Source organism: Salvelinus fontinalis, chromosome 31 (genome assembly GCF_029448725.1).
Source record: "Salvelinus fontinalis isolate EN_2023a chromosome 31, ASM2944872v1, whole genome shotgun sequence".
Lineage (NCBI taxonomy): Eukaryota > Metazoa > Chordata > Actinopteri > Salmoniformes > Salmonidae > Salvelinus > Salvelinus fontinalis.
Window position 1 is genome coordinate 48,851,824 of NC_074695.1, and position 24,340 is coordinate 48,876,163.

Genomic DNA, 24,340 nt, shown 5'->3' on the forward strand with positions numbered 1-24,340 from the left:
GAATTACAGTTACATCACAATCCTTACCACAATTTCACACTTCATATTCTATTGTTTTGAACTAATCATTGATCTATAAAAGAAAAATTGAAGGGGATTTCATTCCACAGATCCACAACAAATGAGATGTGATAGACATGTTTAAAGCACAAAAATATGACTTTCTTTTCCTTTAAATGGTTTAACACTGGTAGAATAAACATAACCCACTGCAAACAGCATGATTTTATTTTCAGATATGCACTACCGTTCAAAAGTATGGGGTCACTTCGAAACTTCCTTGTTATTGAAAGAAAAGCAACAAAAAAATGTCCATTAAAATAACAAAATTGATCAGAAATACAGTGTAGACATTGTTAATGTTATAAATGACTATTGTAGCTGGAAACGGCTGATTTTGAATGGAATATCTACATAGGCGTACAGAGGCCCATTATCAGCAACCATCACTCCTGTGTTCCAATGGCACGTTGTGTTAGCTAATCCAAGTTTAATTTTAAAAGGCTAATTGATAATTAGAAAACCCTTTTGCAATTATGTTAGCACAGATGAAAACTGTTGTGCTAATTAAAGAAGCAATAAAACTGGCCTTCTTTAGACTAGTTGAGTATCTGGAGCATCAGCATTTGTGGGTTCGATTACAGGGTCAAAATGGCTAGAAACAAAGCACTTTCTTCTGAAACTCGTCAGTCTATTCTTGTTCTGAGAAATGAAGGCTATTCCATGCGAGAAACTGCCAAGAAACTGAAGAACTCATACAACGCTGTGTCTAACCAGAATAGATAGAGTGGGAGGCCCCTGTGCACAACTGAGCAAGAGGACAAGTACATTAGAGTGTCTAGTTTGAGAAACAGACACCTCACAAGTCCTCAACTAGCAGCTTCATTAAATAGTACCCGCAAAACACCAGCCTAAACGTCAACAGTGAAGAGGCGACATCCGAGATGCTGGCCTTCTAGGCAGAGTTCCTCTGTCCAGTGTCTGTGTTCTTTTGCCCAGCTTAATCTTTTTTTTATTGGCCAGTCTGAGATATGGCTTTTTCTTTGCAACTCTACCGCGAAGGCCAGCATCCCAGAGTTCCAGGCCAGTCCTAAGATAAAAGACTAAAGGTAACCGACAAAATTAGCAAGCCTGTGAGCTATCTAGTGATTACCTCCTCCCTCCAACTGTACTACGGACCTGAGGCACAGCAGACATGTAGTAGCCTGCCTGCTGGTAGGAGTCGATAACTGGGCTGGGCATGGTCCCGACGGTGCCCAGCCTCTTCATGTACTTGTTGGTGAGGATGGCATTACTCCCCTCCTTGCACTGGGCTAGAGCCACTTACAGCGGATTGGTGGCCATGATGGGGCCGTTCATCTCAGTCATTGTGATGCATCATTGGATGGCTACTTATGAAAAAGTATGGGTATTACTACCTTGGCACTTGTGATGGTGACGTAAGGGGCAAACTCCTTCCTGAGTTTCTCATCTTCTAACCTATCATCCAAGTTCTTGACGTACAAATTGACCCACTGAAACAACACAAAACACTTCTTCCAATGAATTTACGTTAAAGACATTTTTCTTCATGACACAGGTGTGTGCATTTCCCCATATTACCCGATAACGGTGGATGCGTTCCTGTTTCGTCAGCTCAAACTTCCGTTTCAGCTCCCCTGTCGCGGAATCCCCTTCTGAGCGCGGCTCGCGTACAAAACTCGACCAGGAATGAATTCTTTCCCATTAATCTCCTCAACTGCCTAAAAGCAGCCAAAGTCAACTCAGAAAAGACCAATTTTAAATGTCATGTTCCCAAATGTTCACATTATAATGACATCATGCTGGTTGATGAGATGACACAAAAGGGAGCAACTTCAGAGTAGTAGTGGTTTCCAAAGACGGGCCCCTTTCGTACATCATCAACCGCACACTGAGGGTCCTGCCTGGGATACCAAGAACAGAGAAGAAGCCTGTTCAGACTTCTTGACTTTTTCCACATTTTGTTATGTTACAGCCTTACTCTAAAATGGATTAAATAAAACAAAATCATCTGCAAACTACACACAATATCCAATAACGTCAAAGCGAAAACAGGTTGACATTTTTGCAAATGTATTAAAAATAAAAACAGATACCTTATTTACATAAGTATTCAGACCCATTGCAATGTGATTCTAAATTGAGCTCAGGTGCATCCTGTTTCCATTGATCATCCTTGAGATGTTGCTACAACTTGATTGGAGTCCACCTGTGGTAAATTCAATTGATTGGACATGATTTGGAAAGGCACACACCTGTCTATATAAGGTCCCAGAGTTGACAGTGCATGTCAGAGCAAAAATCTAGCCATGAGGTTGAAGGAATTGTCCGTAGAGCTCAGAGACAGGATTGTGTCGAGGCACAGCTCTGGGGAAAGGTACCAAAAAAGGTTCACCTTCCAACAGGACAACGACCCTTAAGCACACAGCCAAGACAACACAGGAGTGGCTTCGGGACAAGTCTGAAATTCCTTGAGTGGCCCAGCCAGAACCAGGACTTGAACCCGATCGAACATCTCTGGAGAGACCTGAAAATAGCTGTGCAGTAACGCTCCCCATCCAACCTGACAGAGCTTGAGAGGATCTGCAGAGAAGAATGGGAGAAACTCCCGAAATACAGGTGTGGCAAGCTTGTAGTGTCATACCTAAGAAGAATCGATGCTGTAATCGCTGCCAAAGGTGCTTCAACAAAGTACTGAGTAAAGGCTCTGAATACTTATGTAAATGTGATTTTTTATTTTTTATTTTTTTAAATATATATAAATGAGCAACAATTTCAAAAACATTTTTTTTGGTTTGTCATTACAGGGTGTAGATTGACGTGGGAAAAAACAATGTAATTATTTTTAGATTAAGGCTGTAACGTAACAAAATGTGGAAAAAGTCAAGTGGTCTGAATACTTTCTGAAGGCACTGTATTTCATACGCTTTCATGCCAATTCACCCCCCACATCAGATCACAAATACAACATCAACCACCACTTTATAGTAGTTCCCAAAGAAAGGGATATGAAGTAATGTCAAAGCTAGTCATAAGTCCTACTTACACAATGTTCTTACCAAATGCAGAAAAGACCTCCTTGAGTTTGTCATCGCTATATTCTTCGCCAAAGTTCTTGATGTACACATTGGTGAACTTCGTGGCTTTGGGCACCAAACTCAGCCTGTCATTCCTTTCAGGACTTAAAAGTGGCCAACAGAACTGAACACCACACCCATCACCAGGGACAGTTGAGCAATAGAAATAGAAAGAAAATGAAAATGATCTTTATAGAAAACAGAGGGTGATGCAAATATACAACAGAATAAACTCATATGCTGGGATGTGGAGCAGTTTAAGTGTGGAGACTTACATTGACTCTCTCACCTTGATGAACACATGGCAAGATAAGAGACAAGTGACTGACATGCTTATGCTGAATGATAATCAACTGCCTGTCAAGAATTTGATTTGACAAGTTCTTGACAGGCAGTTGATTATCATTCAGCATTAGCATGTTTTCAATGCTTGATTTAGAAAATACTGCAAGTCTCAACTTTGTGGCCATCAGACCAAACCTTATTTAAAGAAAAAAAAGGACAGGAACAACTGTCTACCATTTCCTTCACCTAATCGTGGACAACTGACATTTTCTCCACAGGAAATGGGCCTTTGGGTCTGCATTGCTAGTCACTGCCTGTCTCTAGCCTGAGCAAAGAACATGAAAATAGTATCTGCAAAAACGTTTATCACGGTCTGAGTATGATACAACGTTGAACAAATCAATATTCCCTCCTCCCTAACAATTACAGATTTTCTTTGCACTTTCCCCACTTACATCTCATCAAATTCCAGGTGGTTTAAAGACCAGTTGAAATAAATGTCAAAAATTAAATAGAAGTACCATATGGATAGAATAAATAGCTCTTGGTAGGAATTTGTTCACTCACACTTTCCGGTCATTCAACAGCATTCCATTCATGGTATCGATTGGCTGCCTCTTGAGTCTCAAAGTGAACAAAGCTGTAGCCTTTGGAGCCATTCTTATCACACACAACCTGAAATTTAAAAGTTATTGTTGGAAATTAAGTGCAGAAAAATGATACCATGACACTCAGACGAGAATAGAATGTCTGTCTACCTTACCTTGCAAGAGACTATTCCCGAAGGCTGAGAATGTGTCATACATGGCCTTGTTGTCAATGGACTCGTCCATGTTCGTGATAAAAATGTTTCCAGCTCCAGACTTCCGTAGCCCTGGTAGGTCGACCCTTGAGGACCTCATAGTTCATCGTATCCAGAGCACATTCCGCAGAAAAACATTAAGAGTAAAGACATCCACTGCATCAGACATCAGCTCAACACACAAATGTCCATGAATAAACTAATATATATTTAATTGGTTTAATCATTGGAATATTAATCAATTAGCAGAATTAATCTTGCCATCCAGTTGATCAAAGCAAATAGCAAAGTCTACTTCAATGTAGTTGACCTTTGGAGTGGCTCTAGAGACAAAGCTCTCATATGGTGTGAGTTACCATCAGCTTATGTCTATTTGTCCATGATTGATACGTAGTAAAAATCTGAATACATAAAAAATAATGTTACCATCAGTGGGCTGCTGGAAGTTGATGTAGGCTTATCCTAGGGACCTGCGAGTGATGACATCACGACAGATGAAGATGAACATGATGGGCCCAGCAGGAGAGAACTTCTGGTAGTGTATGGCCTCTGTGACATCAGGGTGCAGGTCCCCTATGTACTGGGAGGACAACGGGTATGATTAACCACTGCTGTTCATCCTGCAAACACAGAGAGAGTGAAGATGATAGAGACTGAAAATGGCAGACAACAGACTACAAACTAACGTTGAGTTGGAGACTATTGTTTTGCACCATTTCATTGACTGCTATCTTATGACGTTGCCAAGTCTCTTACAGATTTAGGCTAGTTTATCTGACCTGGGACTTGAGACACATGGTCTGTCTCTTGGGTGGGGGTGGAAGGGGAGGAGTCACCTGTGGCACATAACGGAATTGACGAGCAGAGGATCAGAATGGCCTATCAAGCCCAGTGTGGCAACTCTGTTCCGTCTGAAATGGTTGTGTGAGGTCTATGCTAGCACCTGCCCTCCATAAAAATGTTTGTCATGTTACGCAACAATGTCTGAACCTCACAAATCCCCAAAGACTACTTCATTAACCTATTTAACTCAGTGGTTGTTTCCAGTGAGTTTGGGGTGAAAGTGACATTTTTTGAAAGCTACATTCCTTGTCTTTTTGGAAGTCGAACTCATATCTTACTGCTGGCAATGTCATAAGAGTCCCCCCTCCCCAGTTTCCTCAGCTGTTTGTATCTTATACAAAAAAATACAAATCATATATACAGTACCAGTCAAAAGTTTGGACACACCTACTCATTCAAGGTTTTTTCTTAATTTTTTACTATTTTCTACATTGTAGAATAATAGTGAAGACATCAAAACTATTACATAACACATATGGAATCATGTAGTAACCAAAAAAGTGTTAAACAAATCTAAATGTATTTTAGATTCTTCAAAGTAGCCACCCTTTGCCTTGATAGCTTTGCACACTTGGTATTCGCTCAACCAACTTCATGAGGAATGCTTTTCCAACAGTCTTGAAGGAGTTCCCACATATGCTGAGCACTTGTTGGCTGCTTTTCCTTCACTCTGCGGTCCAACTCATCCCAAACAATCTCAAATGGCTTGAGGTTGGGTGATTGTGGAGGTCAGGTCATCTGTGCAGCCCTCCATCAATCTCCTTCTTGGTCAAATAGCCCTTACACAGCCTGGAGATGTGTTGGGTCATTGTCCTGTTGAAAAACAAATGATAGTCCCACTAAGCGCAAACCAGATAGGGTGACGTACCGCTGCAGAATGCTGTGGTAGCCATGCTGGTTAAGCGGGCCTTGAATTCTAAATAAATCACAGTGTCACCAGCAAAGCACCCCCACACCATCACACCTCCTCCTCCATGCTTCACGGTGGGAACCACACATGCGGAGATCATCCGTTCACCTACTCTGCGTCTCAAAAAGACACAGCAGATGGACCCAAAAATCTCAAATTTGGACTCATCAGACCAAAGGACAGATTTCATTTCCTGTGGCGTTCCTCATGAGAGCCAGTTTCATCATAGCGCTTGATGGTTTTTCAAATCAAATCAAAGTTTATTTGTCACGTGCGCTGAATACAACAGGTGTAGATATTACAGTGAAATGCTTACTTACAGGCTCTAACCAATAGTGCAAAAAAGGTATTAGGTGAACAATAGGTAAGTAAAGAAATAAAACAACAGTAAAAAGACAGGCTGATATAGACTGGATATATCCAGTAGCGAGGCTATAAAAGTAGAGAGGCTACATACAGACACCGGTTAGTCAGGCTGATTGAGGTAGTATGTACATGTAGATATGGTTAAAGTGACTATGCATATATGATGAACAGAAAGTAGCAGTAGCGTAAAAGAGGGGTTGGCGGGTGGTTGGTGGCCAGACACAATGCAGGTAGCCCGGTTAGCCCATGTGCGGGAGCACTGGTTGGTCAGCCCAATTGAGGTAGTATGGACATGAATGTATAGTTAAAGTGACTATGCATATATGATAAACAGAGAGTAGCAGCAGCGTAAAAGAGGGTTTGGGGGGGGGGACACAATGCAAATAGTCCGGGTAGCCATTTGACTACCTGTTCAGTAGTGTTATGTCTTGGCTTAACACTGCACTTGAATAAACTTTCAAAGTTATTAAAATTTTCCAGATTGACTGACCTTCATGTCTTAAAGTAATGATGGAATGTTGTTTCTCTTTGCTTATTTGAGCTGTTCTTGCCATAATATGGGCTTGGTCTTTTACCAAATAGGGCTATCTTCTGTATACCACCTCTACATTGTTACAATACAACTGATTGGCTCTAACACATTAAGAAGGAAAGAAATGCCACATATTACCTTTTAACAAAGAACACCAGGTAATTACCTCATGAAGCTGGTTGAGATAATGCCAAGAGTGTGAAAAGCTGTCATCAAGGCAAAGGGTGGCTACTTTGAAGAATCTCAAATATAAAGTATATTTTGATTTGTTTAACACTTTTTTGGTTACTACATGATTCCATGTGTTATTTCAGTGTGTTGATGTCTTCACTATTATTCTTTAATATAGAAAATAGTAAAAATAAAGAAAAACCCTGGAATGAGTAGGTGTGTCCAAACTATTGACTGGTACTGTATATTTTTATCCATAATTTGAGAGCCCCGGTAGCCAAGATCATTTTAACATGTCAGACTTGAAAATTTGTTCATCCATTTTGGCACAGTAACCAGGTTTCCATCTAACGTAAACTCGTACATCCCCTTGGTCCGTACAATTGCCCTTATTTTAGCACCCCAAAAACGTAATACTTGCAGATCAACTGTAATGTCAATACCATTGTAAAGCACAATTTCTCCCCTTTCCAACAGAATCAATTACATGACCTAAACGCTGCCCGTTTCTGCATAATTCAAGCATAATTCAATGAGCCCCGTCGGGTCTTTTTAAAAATGGCGGGTGGGGAAGCGAAACTAATGCGTGATAGTGAGAAGGAGAGATGTTGTGTGGGAAAATTACTTTTTTTCACTCGATCTGTCCAACTTATCACCGTATCGTCTCTAAAATGTAAATAAAACACTATAAAGAGTTTATATAATGTGTGATTACATACCTATTTAAGGTTTGTGTCGAATTTGAATCGGGTTTTTAGGGCGTTGCTAAAGTGATCTTAGAAGTAAACAGCGGCTTTGAGAATGATAATCGCATGCAATGATGACGCAAAAAATGACTAGGTATCCCCCTTACTCCTGTCACTGTCCATTTCTTGTTTTTAAACTATGAGAGAAGTGCTACACCTGGTAGAGAGAGATTGTAAGACAGAAATAGTTGCTTTATGCGTGCTGTACGTTACGACATGACACGTCACGATGTAACGGAGGGTCCGTTTTTTCTACTTTTCTCCAATACTATAGAGCCATTACCATGTCGATCAACGCTTGAATAGAAACCTAGTTCACACCCCCGATTTTGAAGTCAACACAGTCGCTACAGTCCCATTAGTTTTCTTTGTAGCCTCGTTTGAATGTTGCGGTTGCGCACATTTGTACGGAATGGGGTGAGTTTACGTTAACCTTTTTTGCAAGTAAAGTCATTTACATGCTGGATAAAAAAAAAAAAAGTGATGACAGGCCTATAAATTCCGATAAACTTTCCAAATGTTGACAAAACTAAATACGGTAGACAAGCTCATTTTGTGTCTGTAAATATAATAACCATTATATCGAAGTAAACTTGGGAGTAAACCTGAGGCCCGTTTCCATTATCACTTTAAAGTCAAACCAGGTTTGGCAGGCCTTGGTGGGCTGGCTCAAATTGCATTTCCACTGCCTCCAGAAATGACAAATTATGTAATGTTGCTAAGTAGCCATTATGTGACTGCAGTCGGCTTCTCTAATGATGCTAGCTAGCATGTTGAAGAATTTTATTCAACCTCACCATGCTGTAACTAACATTACAGCAGGGTGCCAGCCAGAGCCATATATTTAGCTTGCTGACATTAGCTATCTAGCTAAACGGTTAGCGTCTTCACTAGCATTACAAGCTAGCTAGCTTTATTCCTACCTTGCTTGCCATGGAGTTGATTATCAGCTAGCAAGCTAACCAAGCAAACCAGACGACATGTTTGATATGATGTACCTAGCTAGCTTTCAATATGACCTGGACAGCTAAAATTCCTGCTAGCTAATGTTAGGTAGCTAGCATTTGAGGGCTGACTGTTCTCACAAAAACATTTGTGTAGTGCAAAAATGAACTAACAGCTATGGTGGTAATTTGTGTAATCTGGGATTACCGCAGTACTGCTTGTCCATGTGCTAGCTAACAGCAACAAGCCCAGACGTGCTAGCTAATGTTGTGTCAGCATCCAGCAGTGATCAACATAGTGGTTGCATAGTAACAGCATCTTTTATTTTTTATTTAACTAGGCAAAAGGCCTCCTGCGGAGACAGGGGCCGGGATTAAAAATAAAAACATTTAAATAAAATATAGGACAAAACAGACATCATGACAAGAGACAACACTACATAAAGAGAGACCTAAGACAACAACATAGCGTTTGGTAGCAACATGACAACAACATGGTAGCAACACAACATGGCAGCAGCACAACATTGTTGCAGCACAAAACAGGGTACAAAACATTATTGGGCACAGACAACAGCACAAGTGGCAAGAAGGTAGAGACAACAATACATCACGCAAAGCAGCAACAGCATTGGTGGAACATCTGATGGCCGAATGGTAAAGCCCATCTAGCCGCTCGAGAGCACCCTTACCTGCCGGTCTATAAATTATGTCTCCATAATCTAGCATGGGTGGGATGGTCATCTGAATCAGGGATAGTTTGGCATCTGGGGTGAAAGAGGAGCAATTACGATAGAGGAAACCAAGTCTAGATTTAACTTTAGCCTGCAGCTTTGAAATGTGCTGAGAGGAGTGTACCGTCTAGCTATACTCCCAAGTACGTGTATGAGGTGACTGACTACCTCAAGCTCTAAACCCTCAGAAGAAGTAAACACATCTGTGGGGAGAGGGGCATTCTTTTTACCAAACCACATTACCTTTATTTTGGAGGTGTTCAGAACAAGGTTAACGGCAGAGAATGCTTGTTGGACACTAGGAAAGCTTTGTTGTAGAGAGTTTAACACAAAATCCAGAGAGGGGCCAAATGAGTATAACACTGTATCATCTGCATATAAATAGATGAGAGCCTAGGATTGAGCCTTGGGGTACACCCTTGGTGACAGGCAGTGGCTGAGACAGCAGATGTTCTGACTTTATATACTGCACTCTTTCAGAGGGTTAGTTAGCAATCCAGGCCATAGACCCTTCAGAGACACCAATACTCCTTAGCCAGCCCACAAGTATGGGATGGTCTACCGTATCAAAAGCTTTGGCCAAGTCAATAAAAAGAGCAGGACAACATTGCTTAAAATCAAGGGCTATGGTAACACATCCATAACCTGAGCGGAAACTAAATTACATACCAGAGAGAAAACTATGGACATCAAGAAAGCCAGTCAGTTGATTATTTACAACTTTTTCCAACACGTTTGATAAACAGGGCAAAATAGAAATAGATAACTAGCTATCTATGTACGTAGCTAAATAGCTAGCTAGTAAGCCATGTAGCTAAGCAAACAAATTGTATTTCAAACAAATGACCGGACCGTTTGAATGCTACCTGCTAGAAATCCGCAATCTGTTTCAACGACGAACTAGTAAGCAATACCGATTTGCTAGTTAGCTACAGTAGTTAATTTAACTCACTGCGTACCAAGCATCGATGATCATGTCACCAGAAAAAGATTTTAGATTTGTATACGAAAGGAGCATCAAGCAAATCACCTTGCACTTTCAGCACCCTGGGAAGTTCATAATTTATTAGCCCTTATTAATCTGTAGCCTAATAAACAGCACGCTTTCCTGAAGAGTTGTAGTGGGAGGACCACACAGCATGCCATAGCGTGACTCCAAAGCCTTGTCTCCATTGGCATTTAAAATTAGGGACAAGTTTGAGCTGGCTCAAATGGAATTCTGAAATTCGAGCTGGGTTGATGGAAACCCGGACCAGTGCAGCCCAGTTTCACAACTGGTGCCAAAGGTAACGCTCCCTCTTTTTCCCCTGCCCCGCTACAAAGTTTCTCCCTGCAGGCGGTCACTGAGTCCAAGGTAAGGAGCTCCTTAAACTTGACACCAAAAAAACATCTGGGTCAGATGGTTTAGACCCGTTCTTCTTTAAGGTTGCTGTCCCTGTCATCGCCAAGCCTATCCCTGACCTTTTTAACCTGTCTTCTCTCTGGGGAGATTCCCATTGCTTGGAAGGCAGCCACGGTTAGTCCTTTATTTATTAAAGGGGGAGATCAAGCTGATCCTAACTGTATAAGCCTAACGTTAGGCTAATGTCAGCTAGCTAGGTACGGTTACTAGCCAAGTTGGCGGACTCGTGATTGCCAATCAATTCCAGCATCACTAATGAAATCAAAATAAATTCCAGAAAATAGCATTTATAAATCTATATTATTGGAGAATGACTGACCTTATTCAAATGCCAAAGGTGGAAACAGAGCTCAGTCAGATTACTTAATTTACAAAGTGCTGGCCTATAAAAAAAAACATGTTTTTGTCATTAAACTACAGTATGGAACGCCGTTTGGGTCTTTGCGTGTCAAAAAAGATATGTCAAATAACACCATTTGACGCTTCAAATAAGCTTTTAATTTGACACGTCAAATAACACAATTCTAATGTAGAATGTTGTGTGTGCTGAATTTACACGTGCAAGCCAAGCGCCACCATTACTATCAGTAGCACTGTCAAAGCTGTACTAAAAAAGTATTCAAACAAGCACCCACCGTCCACGAACGAAGCTAGCTGGCCGCTTATCATTTTAGCTATGGGCAACAGGATTAAGTAGATGGCTAGTTAGTTATTTTCATGAACTTAAATTCAGTTTCAATAGGCGAACAACAAGTGGCTACTTAGCTAATACTTACAACGATTCCTACATCATTGCTAAGAATATTGAAAGTGACTGCAGTTTCAGGCTGGTTGCATTGACGCTAGCTAGGTAACGTTACCAAGCTAAAGCTAGCTAGCTACTCCAGATGTTGCTAATAACATCTGTATCAAATATATTTCCTTTTTTTTTATCCTGATCTTATTCCAAATGCTCACACATACGTTTTCCCATTTGGTGGAACAAATAATGCATTTTTACCAACTCGGTATTGTAAACACATCGTTCGCCTGTGTTGTTCGCAGACTTTTTTTGTACAGCTTTGACAGTGCTACTAATAGTAGTGGCAGCACTTGGCTTGTGTAAGAAATTGTATTAGATATTGGTAACTTGTTTTAACAACTTCTCAACATTACCTATAAGTTGACACAACATACACACCCCCTCTTTCTCTTGGACATATGCTGGACACATAGGACATATACACGGCACCCACAATTCCCCTCCCCCGTGACAATCACACAGACACACCCAACCCATGGTTGGACCTCAGGACAAAGAACTCTCAGGAACCAATGGAACGTGGACACCAGGCCTGATCAGGACTACCCAAGACCCAGATCGACCAATCGGAAGGCCGGACTCGCAGATCTACCTACTTTGCTTGTTGTCTATATAGTACTGAACAATTCTGGAAACTCCCTCTTTTCCGGACGATTCACTAGGAGTCAGACTGAAAGAGCCTTGCTGCAAGATTTTACTAAGATATCTTTACATGTAATTAAACGGCCTTATTATAAAATATCCACCTCGTCCTATTGTCTCCTCTTGTTCTCCTGTCAACAGTAAACGTTTTACTAACACTTGCAAGTGCAAATTCAGCACACACAACATTCTATAATAGAAGTGTGTTATTTGACGTATCAAATTAAAAGCTTATTGACTCCTCAAATAGTGTTCTTTGACGTGTATCTTTTTTGACACTCAAAGACCCCAACGGCGTTCCCTTGTGAATCACCAACCTTGTCCAGACAGAGGGCTGAGTTACCGAATTGACGGTTTATTAACTCAACTTTACACAGGCTACTGTTTGGCCGTAGCCCACGCCAAATAAACAAAATATACCCCAAACGTAAGAGAGAACGATGGCTAAACCTGGTATTAACTTCCAATGCTCTATACTCCTGCCAAAATCCCCTCCACACCACTCCGCCAAACACCAGGATGCCCGGCATCAGAACATTCCAGGCATCCCCGTGATTGGCAGATAGCAGGTTGATTGGCATGTCGGACCAAGCGAAAACTGGTAAGTACAACACTAATGGCCTACCACATAACACACCGCTGTCTGTGCGGTTCGCTACAATATTATAAACTATGTCGACGCGGCCCGACTAAATGTTCTGCGTGAAAAAGTAGTCCACGTAAATTGAAAAGCTACATTATGGGATTCGAAAAAATAGAAAACTGGGTCCCCGACACTTGTTTTTGCAAGCAGTTAAAGGATAAGGAAATGTACAATGGAACATTGTTAATCATATGCACTTAGTAAAAGTCCAACATTTGTTAAAACAAATGAGTGACAGGTGTATACATCACTGCAGCCTCGTCTCATATACTAGACGTAGCGTAAATGTAAATTCGTTATACTAAATTAGAATATGTTATGTTTGGTACTGTATGGTTACATAAGATAGATGGTTACTTTAGGCAAAAAACAAAAGTAGGGTGGGTGTTTAAAAGGTTGAGCGTTTGAATCTCATAATTTTAGCTAATTAGCAACGTTTCAACTACACTGAACACAAATATAAGACCACAATAAAAGGCCACTAAAATATGGTTTTGTCACACAACACAATGCCACAGATGTCTCAAGTTTTGAGGGAGCATGCAATTGGAATGCTGACTGCAGAAATGTCCACCAGAGCTATTGACAGAAAATGTGTACATTTTTATACCATAAGCCGCCTCCAACGTTGCTTTAGAGAACTTGGCAGTATGTCCAACTGGCCTCACAACCGCAGACCACGTGTATTGTGTTGTGTGGGCCAGCGTTTTTCTGAAGTAAACGTTATGAATTTGGTGTCCCATGGTGGTGGTGGGGTTATGGTATGGGCAGGCATAAGCTACAGACAATGAACATAATTGCATTTTATCAATGTCAATTTCAATGCATAGAGAAACCGTGACGAGATCCTGAGGTCCATTGTCATGCCATTCATCTGACGCCATCACCTCATGTTTCAGCATGATAATGCGTGGCCGGCCCCATGTCGCAAGGATCTATGCACAATTCCTGGGAGCTGAAAATGTCCCAATTCTTCCATTGCCTGCATACTCACCAGACATTTCACCCATTGAGCATGTTTGGGATGCTCTGGATTGATGTGTACTACAGCGTATTCCAGTTCCCGCCAATATCCAAGACAGCCTTTCGCTTTCAACAACCCGGTCGCATTCCGCTTCGCTCCACAGGTAGTATCGCATTTCATTTCATTTCATTACAGTACAACGGTTTGATTTGTTTGATCTTAGCTAGCTACATAGCCGTCTTTGTATCTAAGATAATTTGAGTAGTTTAGAGCAATTATCTAGGTTAGCTAGCCAGCTATTTTCGTCCTTTTAACGTAACGTAACGTAATCAACACTGCTAGCTAGCCAGCTAGCCACCGAATAGCAGCACTGTAGAAACTATTACATTCAACGGAACAACGGAACGACTTGATTAGTGTAGTGTTAGCTAGCTACATAGTTGTCTTTGCTGTCTTTGTATCTAAGATAACTGTGGAGTCTAGAGTAATTTCGGTTAGCTAGCCAGCTATTTTCGTCCGCCGCGCTGCCGTTTTCCTACCTAGTCAACACTGCTAGTCAACACTGCTAACACTGCTAACACTGCTAGCTAGCCAACTTCTACCGAATAGCAGCACTGTAGAAACTATTACATTACAACGGTACGATTTGATTAGTGTAGTGTTAGCTAGCTAGTGTTAGCTAGCTACATAGTTGTCTTTGCTGTCCTTGTATCTAAGACAATTGCGTAGTTTAGACTAATTATCTAGCCAGTTACCGAGGTCACCTAGCCAGCTACACTTTCAAACAAAGTCAACAACGCAGCCACTGCTAGCTAGCCTACCTCAGCAGTACTGTATCATTTTAATCATTTTAGTCAATAAGATTTTTGCAACGTAAGCTTAACTTTCTGAACATTCGAGACGTGTAGTCCACTTGTCATTCCAATCTCCTTTGCATTAGCGTAGCCTCTTCTGTAGCCGGTCAACTATGTGTCTGTCTATCCCTGTTCTCTCCTCTCTGCACAGACCATACAAACGCTTCACACCGCGTGGCCGCGGCCACCCTAACCTGGTGGTCCCAGCGCGCACGACCCACGTGGAGTTCCAGGTCTCCGGCAGCCTCTGGAACTGCCGATCTGCGGCCAACAAGGCAGAGTTCATCTCAGCCTATGCTTCCCTCCAGTCCCTCGACTTCTTGGCACTGACGGAAACATGGATCACCACAGATAACACTGCTACTCCTACTGCTCTCTCTTTGTCTGCCCACGTGTTCTCGCACACCCCGAGAGCTTCTGGTCAGCGGGGTGGTGGCACCGGGATCCTCATCTCTCCCAAGTGGTCATTCTCTCTTTCTCCCCTTACCCATCTGTCTATCGCCTCCTTTGAATTCCATGCTGTCACAGTTACCAGCCCTTTCAAGCTTAACATCCTTATCATTTATAGCCCTCCAGGTTCCCTCGGAGAGTTCATCAATGAGCTTGATGCCTTGATAAGCTCCTTTCCTGAGGACGGCTCACCTCTCACAGTTCTGGGTGACTTTAACCTCCCCACGTCTACCTTTGACTCATTCCTCTCTGCCTCCTTCTTTCCACTCCTCTCCTCTTTTGACCTCACCCTCTCACCTTCCCCCCCTACTCACAAGGCAGGCAATACACTTGACCTCATCTTTACTAGATGCTGCTCTTCCACTAACCTCATTGCAACTCCCCTCCAAGTCTCCAACCACTACCTTGTATCCTTTTCCCTCTCGCTCTCATCCAACACTTCCCACACTGCCCCTACTCAGATGGTATCGCGCCGTCCCAACCTTCGCTCTCTCTCCCCCGCTACTCTCTCCTCTTCCATCCTATCATCTCTTCCCTCTGCTCAAACCTTCTCCAACCTATCTCCTGATTCTGCCTCCTCAACCCTCCTCTCCTCCCTTTCTGCATCCTTTGACTCTCTATGTCCCCTATCCTCCAGGCCGGCTCGGTCCTCCCCTCCCGCTCCGTGGCTCGACGACTCATTGCGAGCTCACAGAACAGGGCAGCCGAGCGGAAATGGAGGAAAACTCGCCTCCCTGCGGACCTGGCATCCTTTCACTCCCTCCTCTCTACATTTTCCTCTTCTGTCTCTGCTGCTAAAGCCACTTTCTACCACTCTAAATTCCAAGCATCTGCCTCTAACCCTAGGAAGCTCTTTGCCACCTTCTCCTCCCTCCTGAATCCTCCCCCCCCCCCCTCCTCCCTCTCTGCAGATGACTTCGTCAACCATTTTGAAAAGAAGGTCGACGACATCCGATCCTCGTTTGCTAAGTCAAACGACACCGCTGGTTCTGCTCACACTGCCCTACCCTGTGCTCTGACCTCTTTCTCCCCTCTCTCTCCAGATGAAATCTTGCGTCTTGTGACGGCCGGCCGCCCAACAACCTGCCCGCTTGACCCTATCCCCTCCTCTCTTCTCCAGACCATTTCCGGAGACCTTCTCCCTTACCTCACCTCGCTCATCAACTCATCCTTGACCGCTGGCTACGTCCCTTCCGTCTTCAAGAGAGCGAGGGTTGCACCCCTTCTGAAAAAACCTACACTCGATCTCTCCGATGTCAACAACTACAGACCAGTATCCCTTCTTTCTTTTCTCTCCAAAACTCTTGAACGTGCCGTCCTTGGCCAGCTCTCCTGCTATCTCTCTCAGAATGACCTTCTTGATCCAAATCAGTCAGGTTTCAAGACTAGTCATTCAACTGAGACTGCTCTTCTCTGTATCACGGAGGCGCTCCGCACTGCTAAAGCTAACTCTCTCTCCTCTGCTCTTATCCTTCTAGACCTATCGGCTGCCTTCGATACTGTGAACCATCAGATCCTCCTCTCCACCCTCTCCGAGTTGGGCATCTCCGGCGCGGCCCACGCTTGGATTGCGTCCTACCTGACAGGTCGCTCCTACCAGGTGGCGTGGCGAGAATCTGTCTCCTCACCACGTGCTCTCACCACTGGTGTCCCCCAGGGCTCTGTTCTAGGCCCTCTACTATTCTCGCTATACACCAAGTCACTTGGCTCTGTCATAACCTCACATGGTCTCTCCTATCACTGCTATGCTATGCAGGCTCCCTGCCTGTGCCATTAAACCCCTACAACTCATCCAGAACGCCGCAGCCCGTCTGGTGTTCAACCTTCCCAAGTTCTCCCACGTCACCCCGCTCCTCCGCTCTCTCCACTGGCTTCCAGTTGAAGCTTGCATCCGCTACAAGACCATGGTGCTTGCCTACGGAGCTGTGAGGGGAACGGCACCTCAGTACCTTCAGGCTCTGATCAGGCCCTACACCCAAACAAGGGCACTGCGTTCATCCACCTCTGGCCTGCTCGCCTCCCTACCACTAAGGAAGTACAGTTCCCGCTCAGCCCAGTCAAAACTGTTCGCTGCTCTGGCACCCCAATGGTGGAACAAACTCCCTCACGACGCCAGGACAGCGGAGTCAATCACCACCTTCCGGAGACACCTGAAACCCCACCTCTTTAAGGAATACCTAGGATAGGATAAAGTAATCCTTCTGACCCCCCCCCCCCCCCCCCCCCTTAAAAGATTTAGACGCACTATTGTAAAGTGGCTGTTCCACTGGATATCTTAAGGTGAATGCACCAATTTGTAAGTCGCTCTGGATAAGAGCGTCTGCTAAATGACTTAAATGTAATGTAAATGTAATATCCAGCAACTTTGCGGAGCCATTGAAGAGGAGTGGGACAACATTCCACAGGCCACAATTAACAGCCTCATCAACTCTATGCGAAGGAGATTTGTAGTGCTGCATGGGGCAATTGGTGGTCACACCAGATACTGACTGGTTTTCTGATCCATGCCCCTACCTATTTTTTTAAAGGTATCTGACCAACAGATTCATACAGTATCTGTATTACCAGTCATGTGAAAACCATAGATTAGAGCCTAATTGATTTATTTAAATTGACTGATTTGAACTGTAACTTAGTAAAATATTTGAAATTATTGCAAGTAGCTACTTTGCAACTACTTATCATATTTTCTAACTCTAACCCTTGCCCTTATTAATGTAACTCCTAAACTTAACCCTAGCCTAGCTAATGTTAGCCAGCTTGCTAGAATTCATAACATATCATATGAAATGGGAGATGGACATCCACAAAATTAATACATGCCATATGAAATATAGTCTATTTACTATGTTATCTCGGATTTACATACAGAATAATACGAAATGCTCAGAGACCAGGTTGATAATTGGCAAAAACCAATGATTGTACAATTGTACAGTAATGTACTTTTTGTAAATACTGTTGAAAGAAGACTTTCTGCCTTTAAAAAAAAATCTTAAACACAACCTTATTTCACTTGGTCTTGACAGTTTACAAATTATTACCTAAGTGAAACTGGGATGTTTTTTGGAAGACAAACATTTAATCTATAACCTGGTTTCCCAATTTCATTAATAGCTACTTTTAGCATCTAACTTTTGACAACCATGTGCACACTGTGCAAATAGACTGTCTCAAGCTAGGTTTCCATCCAATTGGCCACAGATTTTCATAATATTATTTAAAAAAACATAAATACAATGTGCATTTTCCCATCAAATTGACGTGCGTGATGACATAGTACACAATAACGTAGTACACATAACGACTTCGCTGTTAAATTTCCATGTACCAAATAAAGACTCAAATTTAAATGGGTTTCCATCGAATGATTAACTTTACTGATGATTTTGTCACAAAACATTTTGAGCTATATTGTGTTCTTGGCAAGTGTGCTCTAAACAACAGCTCGCAGATACAGTGCAAGTAGGATAGCCTATACTACATGAAATTTGCATTTGTCAAAAGGCAGCCAAGCATCAACCATATCTTTCCCGAGTCAGTGGGAGTACCACACAGCATATCGTGAGACTGCAAGTTTACTTCGATATAATGCTTATGTCGATATTTATGTATAAAAGCATTTCTCGTATAATACATTTTACCAACACAAAAAGAGCCCTCCTTGTCTAGCATATTTTGTTTTGTCGACATTTGGAAAGTTTACCAACAAATCAGCTCTTTCCATCAGGCCCGTCATTAAAACCAATTCTCCAACATGTACTTTAAATCGCATGAAAAGGTTTGATAGAAACCTGGTTATAGGAGCACATTTTTGTCCAGAAAGAATACTGGTCAGTAAAAACAAAGCAAGATAGCCTGTTCCACATTTTATTTATTCAGATAAAGATGAGAATTGACTCTAAGAAAGCAGACTGGCCGCTATATGTAGATGGGTTTCTTACTCTATGTGGGATGTAATGGTGGTGTTGATATTGTGAATTTGTGACACCGCTTCTTACTTGGGTTGTGGTATGGGTTGGGTCTCCAATGTGCTGCTTTACAATAAATTGTACAGCAATGGCTTCAGAGGCTTATGTTCAAAGCAGTGGAGTTTAGGGGCATGAGAGCAAATTATGACATCATACCTTACAAACCATAGAACAAACATAACAAATATGTTGAGATTCTAAGAGAGAACAGTAGACAGTCTAAGCTTAATTTCAACTTCTTGGCAGTAAAACAAGCAACATAAACCGTCTTCCATTTTGAAGTGTCTCATAGAAAACCAGGCAGATACATTGGAGAAAACAACCGCTTTAAGAGGAATATTTTTGCAAGCAGGGTTGATACAGTGTGATAAGACATTTTCGAAAAAAGGTTCAGTTACTTTAGGTTTTACAGAAAGATAGTCAATCTTGCAAAATACATGGAACAACATTTAAGCACATACAATTTTCATTGTATTGAGTTCACGCAGCGCTTGATCTTGAACAGTGAGTTATACCATTAGGACAATAATCCACTTTGTTCAAAAAGAGTTCTGCCTTTCATAAAGCCTAATACAATTCTGGTGGAATGTCTTATAATGGAGGAAATCTAACATGGCGAAGGGGTCTCTTAATCAAACCTTGAAATTGTGAAAGTGATTATAGAGCAAAACGCCCAGATGCCAGTGTCACAATACAGCCTGCCTCCTTTCTGTATGAGCCCACAGCAGAATTGCACTGTTAGTTAAATACAGGATTGTACTGTGTCTGAATTTCAAAAGCAAGCAATAGTGACATGGGGAAGAAAATATAACACTTAGCATCACAGTGTTGGTGAAAATGAACTGCCAGTTTAATAACCACACGTTAAACCTGCAATACCATGACAAATCACACAAAAAAAATGACCGTAACAAAAGTGATGAAAAATGCACAACCAGCTAGGTGGGACAAAGGAATTAAGGACGATTAGAATTAACAACCCCTGCCCCCAACACAGTCAGTCATTCACACACCCAATTTAGCACACACATACACACCCAAAAAAAATAACAGCAACATGGACTCGCTACTCAATACAACCACATTATTTTCACAAACAAAATGACAACCTGCTAACAACTGGACATTACCCTGTCGCCTCAGTGACCTGAGAGGGATAAACTAGTTGGTCAGGAACAATTCCGGCTGCTTGTCATACAGAGGGGGAGGGGTTGGAGTGGAGGGGGATGTTTATAAGCTGTTTGTGTTTAAGAGTGTAGGTAGATTAACAGTGCAATTCCATTAGTTTTCCCCTTCTCCGGTCTCTCCCTCATCTCCCTGGTTTTCCGATGTCCACAGCTGCAAAAAAAATAAAATCATGTTTGTTACATTATACTCCACAAACTAAATTTGGTATCTTCTACACCATGCCATATAAATGAACAAAACATGCATGTAACTGGAAGCATCAATGGGTCGACTTGAAGAAATTACAATAAGAATTGGTGTCAAGCCATTTAATAATTATACAAAAAAAAAAGACTTACAGTCAGGTTGTCCCTTAGTAGTTGCATGATCAAGGTGCTGTCTTTGTAGGAATCCTCATTTAAGGTGTCGAGTTCAGCGATGGCTTCATCAAATGCCTGTAAAGAGGAAATTAAACTAAGAATAGAATGCTAAATTGCCACCAGTTATTCCAGTACACAGCTATCCCTTTGCTATACAAATGCATTAAGTTATTGTCACGCCAGTCATTTGTTAAAATAGTGGTATGCTGAAATAACTGCAGGATGGGCACATTTTTAGATCCAATTTCATGTTTGCAAACTGAGCCAAAGTGCCTTCTTACAAATGCAGAAACTGGCAAGATAAGACATGTCACAATGGCTCTGCATTCTTTGAGTGAAGCACTTTTTGATTCTCTTGGGGGTGAAAGCTGAGGCGGCATGATTTGGCACTTGAAGTCGCTCTCTCACCGTCTTGGCCAAGGTGCAGGCCTTCTCAGGGTTGTTGAGGATTTCATAGTAAAAGACAGAGAAGTTGAGGGCCAGGCCGAGCCTGATGGGGTGTGTTGGCTGCATCTCCTTCTTGCTGATGTCGAAAGCATCCTGGTATGCCTGCTGGGAATTATCCACTGTGGCTTTAAAGGCAACAAGAAGGGAGAGGATGAATTTGAGCACTTAGTGTGTAGCAGTACAATTCATCACATCTTTAGGGAATATTTTAACATATTCCTCTATCCACACATCTGATCCATTAGCAGTCATGATGTGATTTGGTGTATTTCATATAACTAAATAAACTCTGTCTTGTTTACTTACTCTTTTTTGCGTCACCAGCTGCTACCTCAGACAGGTATCTGTAATAATCGCCTTTCATTTTCAGGTAGAACACCTTGCTCTCAGCTGCAGTTGCATTGGCAATCAGGTACTTGTCAAGAAGTCCCTGTAAGAGAAGACAAAAATGATTGAAATCAGCATACCTACCTAGAGAGAAATTTTAAGTTATAATTCAGAGGGTGGACCACAAAAGTTCTTACCAACACATCGTTGCAGATGTCCTGCAGCTCGGTTTCAATCTTCTCCCGGTACTCCTTGGCCATGGCTTGCTTCTTCTCATTGCCCTCTGTCTTTTGCTCGATGCTGGAGATGACCCGCCAGGATGAGCGGCGTGCCCCCACAACGTTCTTGTAGGCCACTGACAGCAGGTTGCGCTCCTCATTGGAGAGCTCCCCACCCTGCTCCGTCACAGACTTCATGGCCCCAGCCATATCGTCATAGCGCTCAGCCTGCTCAGCGAGCTTGGCCTTTTGTACCAGGTCGTTCTTGTCCATTTTTCAGTCTGTGAGAAGAAAAGAGAGCAGAATGTTAGGAGTGTATCGAAATAGTCTGATGGGCCTTTTTCTCATATCTGTGCAGATGAAGGAAAGGACTATTGATATTAGATATACCTATAGCACCCTACATATGACTAGTCAATTACAGCATTTATTCACACTGCTGAGAGGTGACAGGGCTGTAGGTTAATCTAACTGATTAATGTTCATGTTCCTTGTTTTGGTTTTTAGATAGATTGGTTAGATTACGCCATTCTTATGAATTAATGTCTAGGGGACTCTGATATTGCCTACTTTCATATTACCAGGACTAAGGCCATTTGAAATATAGCTAAATAATTGACTTCTGCGATTTGCGCCATGATTATGCAATTTTCTATGAATTTGAATGATTGCAATTGAATGTTAGCTAAAACAGGTAGCTATGTAGAACTACACTTAGCCGTACTGTTTTACTGGTGCATGGCCGCCATTGTACGAGTTCCATACAACTAGCCATTAGTGTTCATGTCCTGTATTTTTGCACGCAAGCTTGTACTAGTAGTTGCAGTAATGCGTTGTGGGGCCGTAGGGCGGCACCACCTACTACATAACTTGTAAGACTACATGCATAAAATTGCTAACCAGGGATATATATTAATGGGTTCTTAATTTAATCAATTTAGCAAGCTACCTTTACATATCGTTGAGTTATCTAGAAGCTAGTTAACTTTACTGCTATCCAACTCTGACAGCACAATCAATCGACATTAATAACCTTTCGATGTGTCTTCACCCGCCCCTAGCTAGCTACCCCGTTTGAAATCAATAAATATAGTAGCTCATTTCAATAAATAAATAGAAAGGTTAATGTCGATTGGTATATATATATAAGCTACCTAAGCTCTTTAGTGGGGCATATGTTATGTATATTGTTTTGCCATCTAACGTTAAGGTGTTGGTTATTACTAGCTAACGTTAGCCAATTTAATGCGATATTAAAACAACGGTGGTTGAATGGCGGGGCATTTGCTAGCTAGTTAACGTTGCGGAAAGAGGCTTGATGTAACTAACTTTAACTCGCAAACGGTAACGTTGGTTACTATCCTTGTCAAACGATAGAATTTAAAGTAGTTAACTAGCTGGCTTCGACATGTGTTCTTATTGAATCAAAACAATTATCCGGCTAACGTTGCGGGTCAGCTTGTGACATTACATTAGCCGCAAAGGCCTGTGTTCTGCCTGTTAGAAGCTAGCTATAGATGCTAGTCGACAGCTAGCTGTAGCACACCACCTCAGAATAGTGGAGGGTCGGTCAACTGGCTAGGAGCAGCTAACTATCTGTAAAATACGATGTTTGCGGTTATCGACTTTTCGAATGTGCATTTCAGTAGGAATAAGTCAATGGTTATTTTCTACTACGATTTAGTTAATGTTACCCGTTTTATCAGTTAGCTGATAAGTTAGTTAACCATTTTCAATTCACGTACATGGCCTAGCTAGCTAGTTTGGCATGAGCTCAGTTAGCTTACTAGCCACCTAGAAAACAAGTCCTTGTTCAGCACACTTCACCGAGGAGCGTTGTATAATTTAAGTTAGCGAGCTAGCATGATGGCTAACGAATATAATTACACCGAAACGGATATACTGTGTAATATTGAACACACGAAATAAAAACATAAGACATAAATGAACTCTTCTCGGGTCCCCGAGTATACAAACTCACAATTTTTACGGCTCTAATTCCTGCTTTTTCTCTGGACGATGCAGCCTCCGTCCTCCGTCTCTCTCCTCGAATCGTTCAGGGCAGTACCACTTCCGCTACATTGACACTTCTGTTTCCTTTAGCTAGCTAAAGTTAGCTTCATGTCAACAAAATACTTCACGCTATAACAGACATGACATCGATTGGGTTTAATCATTTATATTCAGCTACCTACTATGTTTTATTGTCAAAACACTCAATGCGAGACATTCAACTCCTCATTTAAACCAGGACAATGCAGTGTGTTTTGGCTAGTAAGAGGAACAGCTATACACATACAGTATCTTCAAATTAGCACTGATTGCAATGCATGTTTGAATGCAGCTGAACATATGAAGCAATTATATTTCAATATTACTAATATAGTTGGGGGACAAATCTCATCACAGCGTTGAAATATTGTTGAAAATAGCGTGAAAAACAAATGCACTTGGGCAGTGTTTTAAGATATGCAAAGTTCAGGTGTGTACTTGCAGTATAGATGGGCTTTGCTCTCAAAATCCTAGCTACTGGAATACTTTTTCTCTACTCAATGCAACGTGCAGTTGACGATCAGGACATTTTACAGTGAGTATGTTGAGCCAGTAGGAGGATGAGCAGAGAGAGTAGTGTTCTGTATCTT

General features: G+C 42.0%; 1 protein-coding gene and 1 long non-coding RNA gene across 2 annotated transcripts; both read right to left on the reverse strand.

The window, feature by feature from the left end:
• Positions 1-46: 46 nt before the first annotated feature.
• On the reverse strand, positions 47-4,801 carry LOC129830451 (uncharacterized). The gene is made up of 5 exons (XR_008755524.1): positions 4,612-4,801; positions 4,147-4,280; positions 3,951-4,058; positions 3,081-3,222; positions 47-1,925 (listed from the first exon to the last, which is right to left on the reverse strand). It is a non-coding gene; the product is annotated as an uncharacterized LOC129830451 (long non-coding RNA).
• A 14,243-nt stretch (positions 4,802-19,044) lies between these two features.
• On the reverse strand, positions 19,045-23,789 carry LOC129830452 (14-3-3 protein beta/alpha-2-like). The gene is made up of 6 exons (XM_055893029.1): positions 23,680-23,789; positions 21,678-21,979; positions 21,460-21,583; positions 21,115-21,278; positions 20,686-20,781; positions 19,045-20,497 (listed from the first exon to the last, which is right to left on the reverse strand). The coding sequence occupies exons 2-6, from the start codon at positions 21,969-21,971 to the stop codon at positions 20,441-20,443; spliced, it is 735 nt and encodes a 244-aa protein (XP_055749004.1). The 5' UTR covers positions 21,972-21,979; positions 23,680-23,789; the 3' UTR covers positions 19,045-20,440.
• Positions 23,790-24,340: the final 551 nt, after the last annotated feature.

Bases quoted from the DNA above. Each gene is read 5' to 3' on its own strand.
- LOC129830452 (XM_055893029.1), bottom strand. From the start codon at position 21,971: ATGGACAAGAACGACCTGGTACAAAAGGCCAAGCTCGCTGAGCAGGCT. The intron at 21,279-21,459 runs GTAAGTAAACAA...TTGCCTTTAAAG, and splicing joins AGCTGGTGACGCAAAAAAGA to CCACAGTGGATAATTCCCAG. The intron at 20,782-21,114 runs GTGAGAGAGCGA...TCCTCTTTACAG, and splicing joins CCTGCACCTTGGCCAAGACG to GCATTTGATGAAGCCATCGC.